A 10,111-nucleotide genomic window follows, 5' to 3' on the forward strand; every position below is an offset into this window, starting at 1 on the left:
TGATAACTTTTTTTGGGAGAGAACTCTAGACATGTTTTACTATGTTTGTGCTGCAAATTGCAATTTATTGTAGAAGTAACTGCTTCAAGCTCTTTGGGACGCTGACTTTCTAAAATTGGAAACTGAATACTACCAGCTGGTTTAAAGTTGGGACTCCGTCTTGTGGTGGTAGTCAACCAGATGAGGTTCTTTAGGTCAGCTGATTGATTCCCATCCAGGCTCGCAAAAGTTTGAATCCTGGGAATGCGTTCCCGCTGAGGAATGCAAGATGCTGCCTGTGGAGGATTGCGGTGCGAGATGCACATCAGCATGTCTGTCGTTGAGGCATGTTTTACCCCGAGATTTTGTCAGCTCTGCTAGCTTCGAACATGCTGCCTTGGAAGTCAAGCTTTGGATTACGTGTTGAAACGTAGCCCCTTGGCTGCTCATGCAAAGGGACAGGCTGCATATGGGGCAAAATTTCGTATTTTGACCCTTTTCTAATCTCTATTCGAGATCTGATCCTAGTTTGAAATTTTTTGAGATCTGGCCCTTTTGTTATCGTAAGGGTCCATAGCTAGCCAGGGACCTTGGTGATAGAAAACACCCCTACCGCCAAACAGAATGACGGTAGCATGTACAACCCTATCGTTAAGGTGTTCGGCGATAGGCACGAACACACACTGTGTTCAATACTTAACAAATTTTTGCGGTAGAGCATGCAACCCTACCGCCATGGACCCTGGCGGTAGCAAAAGGATCAGATTTCGAAAAAAATCAAACTAAGGTCAGATCTCGAATAGGTATCGAAAGAGGGTCAAAACACGAAATTTTGCCACATATGGCGACCCGATGGTACCGAGGATGCGCTTGTACCACGCGCATCACCTGAGAATCTACCGGCGCGTGAAAGAACACTCCATGTTGTCCTCTCCCGTGCTTTCCTTTGGATTTGTGTCGTCCCTCCTCTCTATTCGCTAGGTAAGCTATCTAATGGAAAATGCTCGAGCTCTGCACGCCCATTGACTTCCAGATAGGACACCGTTGCCACGGTCGTAGCAGTTGGTAAGCTCTAGGCGTTTAGCGCGCTCTCTGACAGCTTGGAAGACCGATGAGAAGAATCTTTCCCGGATCTCGAACTGAGGAGGCTTCAGTAATCAAATGCCGCCGGAGCTGGTTTCCTATGCGCGCTTGCACATCACGCTGCATCGGTGTGGTTCCTTTCCTTGCTTCACCTGCTCTTTCCAGCGGCTATTCTACCACTCGGCACCGGTCCAAGAGCACATGAGACCCCCGGCATGTCTGTCGCCGGGACGGTTCTTTAATCACTCCACTGAGATTCGAATAGCTTCTCTTAATCGAGGCCGCTTTGTCGTTATTACGTACGGGCGCAGCTCCCCTAGGTTGTCATTGACAGCATCATTGGGGATAGACGGGGAGTGTATCTTATCTTACTGCTCATGCTAATGATCATTGTGAACCAAGTGGGACAAGGAACGTCTCCTTTCTTCTTACTCTTCCCCAGTTCCGATAGATACATTCATTTATGCGACAAGTAATTTTAGACGGAGGGAGTAACAGATATCCAGAAGCCCTTCATTTGCCAACACATAGCAAAAAACCAGAGAGTGCAAAACTTACTACCAGCAGGAGCATATATACCGAACGTACCTTTTCCGTTAGCCATCAAGTCTCTGTTGTGCGATGCGATAAATACTGCCAGTGCAGAAGCAAGTACCGTCTCTTATCATACACATATATAGCACGATGCACAAAAGATTGGTCCAGCAGAACGAATAGTCGTGCAAGGAAAAAAATGCCCTGGGCTAATAATGCTCTCTAGGTACGTACTACGTGCACCGTGGTGGAGGGCGCGTGCGATTGCGACGTGGGGGCGCCGGGCCGGATCATGCTTGAGGAACAGTTGAGTGAGGGGCGCGACCAAACCCACAGCTAAAACTGCAGTGGGATTCCGTGACAAGCAGCTACATGACATTTGGGGCCCGGACGCCCGGTTAGGGTACATGAGGGATGGGGCTGGGCAAGGCATCCACCGAATCCAGCCAGTGCACGCCTCCTATCCCATCCCATCCCATCCCATGTAGCGTTTGGCGTGTATGCTGCTTGCCCCAAGGCTCAACCAGCTCTGGGACAATTGACACGATCCAACCAAGTGTATGCATCCATGTAACGTAAGCGCTCACATATGGAGTTAGACCATCAATGTACGTGCAGCAATATATATTCCCTTCGTGTTCACGTTCTAACCTTTTCTTTTCTAAATCGGAAGTGTAATATAAGAGCGTTTTTTTACACTAGTGATATGAGACGGAGGGAGTACTATATAAGCGCGTTTTAGTGTTGATTCATTCATTTCAGTCCGTGTGTAATGGGATCGGACGATGATGACAACGTGTGTCGCACCTCTTTAAGAGAAACAACAACACTATTGACTGCATAACAAAACTACACTTTTCATCATCGTCCGGAGCCGCCACCCGGAGCCACATGTTGTATGATGCGATTGCTTTATAATATAAAACAGGGAAACCTCTTATCGTCAGAACGACATGGGGAGGATCCGAAGATGAAAGAAAAAAGAGAAACAACAACACTATTGACTGCATAACAAAACTACACTTGTCATCATCGTCCGGAGCCGCCACCCGGAGCCACATGTTGTATGATGCGATTGCTTTATAATATAAAACAGGGAAACCTCTTATCGTCAGAACGACATGGGGAGGATCCGAAGATGAAAGAAAAAAGAGAAACAACAACACTATTGACTGCATAACAAAACTACACTTGTCATCATCGTCCGGAGCCGCCACCCGGAGCCACATGTTGTATGATGCGATTGCTTTATAATATAAAACAGGGAAACCTCTTATCGTCAGAACGACATGGGGAGGATCCGAAGATGAAAGAAAAAAGAGAAACAACAACACTATTGACTGCATAACAAAACTACACTTGTCATTATCGTCCGGAGCCACCACCCGGAGCCACTGACGCACCACCTCCACCTCCAGGGAGCTGAGCCGCCGTGCAAAGACCAGCAACCCGCCCCAACCCATATAGGGCCCAAAGGGGCCTAGATATGGGCCGAGCGGGCGCCGCTGAACCCGCACCACCATGCCGCCCCACGACCAACAATCACGCCACCGCACCGAGGGCACCCGAGGCTCGCGGGATCCTCGCCGCGAGCCGCACTGCCGCCATCAGGAGACCACTCGCCCCCTTCCACGCGATCAGGAAAGACCGGTCCGCCACCACCAGCACCGCGCGGGCAAGGCCTGACGGTCCACTCCGACGATGGTGGCAGGGGAGATGGACTTGAGGAGAGGGGAGGGGTTCGCCCGTCGCCCAGGGGTGGCGAGCGAGCGAACCGGGGGAGGGGGAATATGTTGTTCTTTCGCTGCTTTCTGTTAAATTTAATTGAAGCCAACAATTTGCTGGATGTAAAAAAAAAACATCTTATATTTGTGAACAGAGAGTGGTAAAAACTACATTGGAGTTGAACCAACTATTTTTGCGTGTGCACGTAGGATAGGTCTAGCGGGACACGGTCCCGGTCGCTGTGGATATCTTGTGAGCCTGACCGCGGGGTACTACTGGTGTCAGCGAGTAGTAAGATACAGTAGCACATGTGGTGAGCGTGTCACATGACCTGCCAAAGTTGTTTCTCACGGAGGTCAAGCCGCAGCAGCGGAGGCAGCGCATGAGGGCAAAGGAGCGCCTGTTTCGAGGTGAAAAGAGGACAGATTCACCGCAGTCAACAGTGGACGTGTGCCTGTGCCTGCCCCTTTCCTTGGCCGCTTTCTCCGGGGTTTTGGACTCCCTCCCTCTCTGCGATCTCCACCGTCCACGCCCCCTGCTCGCTCGTGTCCGGTGCGTAGACACACAGGACGACTTCCATCAATTGCCTCGGCAGCGAGCAGCGTAGCGTAGCAGAGTCTTCACATTCACAGGCAGGTCAAAGAACGGAGCCATGCATGTTACTGTGCCTGCCTGCATGCTGACTTGCAGCGCTGTTTTTTTACCTCCCCTGCCATATCAGCTCATCATTACCACCCTTCAGGCAAAACCTGCATAATGCGTACGAAAATGCAACCGTATCCTCCTTTTCACCGAGAGCAAAACTCCTTTGAGTTACTATTAGATAACCCAAGCTAGGTGGCACATGATTAAGGTGGACGATGCTTCGGTGCCTTAAGGCACTTATCTTTGTGTCTATGACATATGGGTCCAACAAATGGTTGGTCCACATGTCAATAACCCAAAGACAGGTGACTTTAAGGCATCGAAGGTGCGTCCGATTAAGGTGGTAGGAAGGATTCAGTTAACCCATGAGCATTTGATCTGAACACCTGACGTAACAAGAGAGTAAAAAGGCGAGCAGCCTTGCACCGCACGGAGCAACATAGCATGTGGGGATAAATAAAGAAGAAAAGAGTTTCCAGATCTGGATAGAAGAGAGTCGCCCGCCGGGAGCCCTCACCTCGCCTCACCTCTAGTCCAGTCCAGTAATAATAACAATAAAAACTTTGCATAGAAAAGGAGCGAGGTTGGTAAGTTTTTGGCCAGGCATAAACATACGTCGCCACCATAAACAAAGCATCGGAACAGCCGGACAGAGCAGAGGACCGATCGTCGATCGGAATAGGCGTACGATTCCCATAGGCAGCAGTACCCTCTCCCTCCGGTAGCACTTGCCCTCACCGCACCTCCCTCAAGTTCATCCGTCGCCCTCACGCTCCACGCACGCACGCGGCCACCGAGAGAAGCAGAAGCAGCTCCGGGACAAGGGAAGGGGGACATTCACAAGGCAGCCCGGCCCGGTGGTTCCGTCGGTTAGGTGATCAGCTCCTCGGCAACAACTCCGAGAAACCCCGCCTCCTTGTGGACGATTTTTGCGTCAGGTGAGATTCCTCTTCCTCTCCATTATAGGAGAGCGTCCCTCATTACCCCCCTCTCTTTCCTGTGGGTTTCTGGCCTGTGTGTGATGTGGCTGCAGATTTCTTTCAGGTTTTAGCTTGGCTGGGTTCGCCTGCGAGATCAGGCCGGAGGAGAGGAGCCGTTCTTGAGCTCGGCTGCGCCGGCCTGCTGCAGTGGAGTGGCTCAGCAATGAGTCGCAGCTGCTCCAAGAGGTTCGCACCATGTGGCATTATGCGTCTGAAACATGCTTGCGGTTTCTTTACAGCACCCTGTGTTGGATTCTGGATGATATGATTCTGCATTTCTTAGGTAGAAGAAGCACCCGTTGCCGAACTCGCATCAGCGCTGGTTTTGTTCTAGGAGAATTAATAATGCTCAGAATGGAGAGCGTGGATTCGCCCTCTCCGAGGTGCTATGCTCAGCATCAACAGGTATCCAGAGATGAAATGCGCCCTTAATTCTTGCGCCATTGTTTTTCCTCTTATTAATGTGCATACGCAGAGTCAGTTTCCCTGTCAAATTGTGGCAGCAGCTAATCCTGGGATATTTTTCTCTATCTATCATTTTTCCTTCCTGTACAATTTCTCCATCTCTGAGCCACTTTGTTCTGTCAAGGATCAGGACCGTCTTGGTACTGTATTTGCTAGATACCTTGAGCTCGGGGTACATGTGTTTTTTACTGCAAATATCTCATACTTCTCCCTGCCTCACCATTTTCTGTGTGTTTTTTTCTTTCCTTTTTTGCAAGAATGATGGGGAACCGAAGGACCATAAGAGCACCAGTAAAAGGCAGTCACACAGCACTGAGATTCCATGCTCTTTGGTACAAGAGGTAAATGATTGAAATCAACAAAAATCCCATTTTGGCTCACTACTACTGCATTCCATGGCATATGGCCCATGCCGGACCTCTCTTATTAATTGCTTTCGACTTGCTTGATTGTTTCTTAGTTGCTCGTGATTCTGACTTGTCCCTCTTCTCTTAAATGCCATATCCATGGGCTAATTTGGCCAATTATACGAATTTCTGTAGGAAAATGTCAATTATACAAATTTTGAGATTCAGTTCTTGTTCATCACTTGTGTCCATACTTGGTAGACAATATTACATGAAAAAAATTACTCAGTTGCGGCGAGTAAAAAATGAATTCCAAATTTGAGAAATTTAAGGTGCACACAAGCTCGTTATCCCAGTACAGTATAGCACCAGAGAATCAGTTGGACTGTATGTTTGTTGACATATATGGTTGTACTTCAATTCGGTTCAGAAACTCATGATGATGCTACTCCTGCAGGTCCAGCACCTTGAGAAGCGACTAAATGATCAATTTGCCATGCGGCGCGCTCTAGAGAAAGCATTAGGTCACAAGCCCTGTGCTATCAATTTATCGAGAGACTGCTACATTCCAAAGGTATTTTTTTTCCTGATATAGTGATGCCGGAAGAATCAGAAAGTTCAGAGTTAATGTTGTATGCACCTCTTTTTGGAGGGCAGTATGTTTGAATTCTTGATTCGAAAAAACTATCTTTCATGTCATGCCAGCCAGCCGAGAAGCTCATAAAGGAGATTGCGGTACTGGAGCTAGAAGTCATATGCTTGGAGCAGCATCTCCTGACGCTCTACCGGCAGGCCTTTGACCAACAATTGTGCAGCACGGTTTCTGCTTGTGACATGGAGAGAAGAAACAGGCAATCGACAAGGTCGTTTTCCGGCACACTCTCTGAAACTTCGGCGCACGATTTCTCAACCCCAAAGAAGCAACAGTTGGTGCAGTCCAGCCGCATGGTTCAGGCACGCAGGTCGACAACGGCAGCGCTTAATACTGAACCCGGCATTTCACGGCACAATGACAGCAAGACCATTATCGGGCGCAGCCATTCCTCGCTCCTGCCGCGTTCCATCTGCTCGGCTAGAGTATCTCCTTCAGCGAACAATCTCGCTAGAGCTCTTAAACCATGTCATACCTCGCCTCTAACGTTCGTTGAGGTACATAACAATGCCTGAAAACTCTCGTCATGTGTAACCAGCTTATATGATCTTGTAGCAATGTTGATACTAAACATCGCTTTTATGATGCAGGAGGGCAAGTGCATGGATACCAGTGTTGTGAGCTTAGCAGATATCCTGGGTACCAGGATTGCAGATCATGTCCCTCAAACACCTAACAAGATATCCGAGGACATGATCAAATGCATTGCTGGCATATACATCAGGCTCAGAGATGTTAGCGCCGTGCAACGCTCCTTCTTCCCCTCACCATGCTCGTCCTTTTCATCGGCGAGTGGGATCTCTTCCAAATTTACTGGGGATATATGGAGCCCCAGATGCAGGAAAGAGAGCTTCATCGAGGCATGGCAGGACAGCTCATTCAGTTCAGGTGATTTGGGCCAGCAATGTGATTCTGTGATTGAGGTGTCTGCTCTCTGCAAGGGGGCCCAGAGGTCTGCCGATGTGAAAGACATGTTGTGTAAATACAAGTGAGTATTTTTTTTCATGCCATATCGATGTGTTTCAGTCCATATATTGAGCAAATTATCCATACATCTGTTTGTATTTGACTGACTGTTGTGTTGTCACTCTGCAGATCACTTGTTCAGCTGCTAGAAACGGTTGATCTCGGTGGAATGAAGAATGAAGAAAAGCTCGCTTTCTGGATCAATGTGCACAATGCCATGATGATGCATGTAATGCAACTATAGTTCCTTAGCCTGTACTCATATATCTGACCATATTCTTAGTCCTAACATGGTTATTTTTTCAGGCTCATGTTGAATACGGGATCCCGCAGAGCAACAGCAAGAGAATGCTGCTTACCAAGGTCATACCCACATCTAACAGGAACCTCCTTAGATATAACAGCACCTGCTCATGCCATCTCAAAATTTTAACCTGGCAAACATTTTTGCACCACAGGTATCCTACATCATCAATGGCCAGAGGGTGAACGCAGAGTTGATCGAGTACCAGATCTTGTGCTGCCGAGTACACTCTTCCGGACAGGTCCAGAATTCTACCTCCTCTTCTCAATTCCCAAACTCCATTTTCTTTTGCTAGTTGGCATTGCAAATAATGGTTCTGATTAGCTCTGCTTCCCTTTTGAAATTCTGCAGTGGTTCAGGCTGCTCCTGTACCCGAGATGGAAGCCCAGGGACAAGGACGAGCTGCAGGGGTTCGCCGTCGACCGGCCGGAGCCTCTGGTGCACTTCGCGCTGTCCTCCGGGAGCCACTCGGATCCAGTGGTACGTACGTGCGCGCATGATTTCTTGTCTGCAACAGCGCATGGAGCTGACGGATCGCGTCGTCTCGTGTTGATCGTGGTCAGGTGCGGCTGTACAGCCCGAAGCGGGTGTTCCAGCAGCTGGAGGCGGCCAAGGAGGAGTTCATCCGGGGCAACGTGGGCGTGCGCGGGTCGGGGCGCGGCAGGAGCAGGGTGGTCCTGCCCAAGGTGCTCGAGTCGTACGCTCGGGACGCCGGGCTGGCCGCGCAGGAGCTGCTGCGCGTGGTGGAGCCGTGCCTCCCGGAGGGCCTCCGGGCGGCGGTGCGGCAGCAGGGGAGGCCGCGCGGCGGCGGCGGCGGCGGCGTGGAGTGGAGGCCCCACAACATGGCCTTCAGGTACGCGCTGGCGCGGGAGCTGGTGGCGGTCGGGTCCCCGGCCGGCGTGCCGCAGGCGGTGACGCCTTTGGTTGCACGATCCCATGAGCCATGATGATGATGGTGGTACGGCGTGGTGCTTGGCTGCTTGCTCCGTGCAAGAGTCCAAGAGATGCACCGGGAGGGAGATTCAGATCTGCAGTCATCTTCTGGGCGTGATCCTGTTGGATGTACAGGGAGAATGGTTGGATACGGGGCATACGGCCAAGGCGCGAGGACTGCATGCGTGCGTGTCGACGCGTATGTCTGTTGCGATGTCATTCGTCGACACGCGCTCGCGCTAGCACGGCAATTTACAACATGCTCGGTCGTGTACATGGAGAAAACTCGATTTCCAGCAGGGGGAGCCTCTCTGCATGACTCCTCCCTCAACTTTTGTGCGCTGCACCCCTCCTAACGCCAGCTCCGACACACGATACGTTCGTTTTGTCTAGATTTCATCTGTTCAGATGGCAATGAGGTCGTGTCCGTCTGAATTTATGGATGCGCCGGGCATTGCGCCCAATGCGCGGCCGCGTCTGGTCCGTGTGCATGTAAATCTGAAAACAATAAAAGATGTAGCTAAATGACAGCTGTCATAGTTCACACCAGCGGCAACGGCTCACACCAGTTCATGCCGGCCGGCAACAAAGGCAGCGGCCTGCAAAATAATCATCTTTCATTTTCACGCCGGCAACAAAGCCAGCGCGCGGCACACTATCCAGCCTTCAAAATGGAAATGGTTTTTGACACCGGCAACAAGATCAGGGGTACACGAGCCAGCTTTCAAAATGAACCAAGTTTTTGGCGCCGACAACAAAGCCAGCAGCCGGCACACCAGTCAGCTTTCAAAATGAACAAGTTTTTGGCGCCGGCAACAAAGCCAGTAGCCGACACACCAGCCAGCCTTCAAAATGAACGACCATAGTCCACGGTCGAGTTCTCGCCTAGTTCAGGCCGTCACGGACAAACATCTCCTTCTGTCGGTTCGTGAACCAAGCCTTCCTCTTCTACGACAGGTTGTTCTGGTCGACGCTCATGATCGCGAGTGTCACCTCTTTCAGTATTTTAGTGTAAATTAGATAATTGCCCGTTGTGACGGGTAGGAATATTCTAATATGTTAGTCTGTGATTTATTTGCCCATATTAATATGATTATGTAAATATATGTTTATCGAATCCTGCTCGTGATTAACACTTATTAGCTTACTAAATACACTATAATTTTATTTGGTAGTTTTGTTTTAAGGAAAATCGATGAAACGACCCAGATATATGAGGAAAAAAAATCAAAATAGAGAGAGGGCCGAAAGTTCCTAAGGTTGGGCGAAGGACGAGGTGGACCATATACCTTACATTCCTTTGGGATAGAAGAAAAGAGTAGAAACACCGGGCTTTTAAATTTGTGAAACACCGATGAAATTAAAATCACGTGAAAATACATTAGGCTTTTCAGATGAAAACACGTCAGTGCTCAATTAGATTTAATAATATATCACACGTAAAATATATGCACCGATTTTGATATTCTTTTTTTCATGTCAATAGATGCAGATACTC

The 10,111-nt window shown here is 49.4% G+C and overlaps 1 protein-coding gene across 3 annotated transcripts; it reads left to right on the top strand.

Annotated features, from left to right (window-relative positions):
* The first annotated feature begins 4,525 nt into the window (after nt 1-4,525).
* LOC125552411 (uncharacterized) lies at nt 4,526-9,005 on the top strand. Of its 3 annotated transcripts, none has more exons than XM_048715958.2 (12): nt 4,526-4,904; nt 5,000-5,132; nt 5,230-5,351; nt 5,669-5,752; nt 6,216-6,332; nt 6,464-6,907; nt 7,001-7,398; nt 7,506-7,605; nt 7,683-7,739; nt 7,835-7,921; nt 8,032-8,160; nt 8,244-9,005. In XM_048715958.2, exons 3-12 carry the CDS (start codon nt 5,292-5,294, stop codon nt 8,625-8,627), a joined length of 1,860 nt encoding a protein of 619 aa, XP_048571915.1. In that variant the 5' UTR covers nt 4,526-4,904; nt 5,000-5,132; nt 5,230-5,291; the 3' UTR covers nt 8,628-9,005. The 3 variants fall into 3 exon arrangements, with proteins under 3 accessions (XP_048571915.1, XP_048571914.1, XP_087374849.1); XM_048715957.2 differs by having other exon boundaries at nt 5,011-5,132; XM_087518723.1 differs by lacking the exon at nt 4,526-4,904 and having other exon boundaries at nt 4,934-5,132.
* The last annotated feature ends 1,106 nt before the right edge of the window (nt 9,006-10,111 follow it).

This window comes from Triticum urartu, chromosome 4A (assembly GCF_056163025.1).
Source record: "Triticum urartu cultivar PI428250 chromosome 4A, HENAU_Tu73, whole genome shotgun sequence".
Taxonomy (NCBI): domain Eukaryota; kingdom Viridiplantae; phylum Streptophyta; class Magnoliopsida; order Poales; family Poaceae; genus Triticum; species Triticum urartu.

Bases quoted from the DNA above. Each gene is read 5' to 3' on its own strand.
- LOC125552411 (XM_048715958.2), top strand. From the start codon at position 5,292: ATGCTCAGAATGGAGAGCGTGGATTCGCCCTCTCCGAGGTGCTATGCT. The intron at 7,922-8,031 runs GTCCAGAATTCT...GAAATTCTGCAG, and splicing joins GAGTACACTCTTCCGGACAG to TGGTTCAGGCTGCTCCTGTA. The intron at 8,161-8,243 runs GTACGTACGTGC...GATCGTGGTCAG, and splicing joins GGAGCCACTCGGATCCAGTG to GTGCGGCTGTACAGCCCGAA.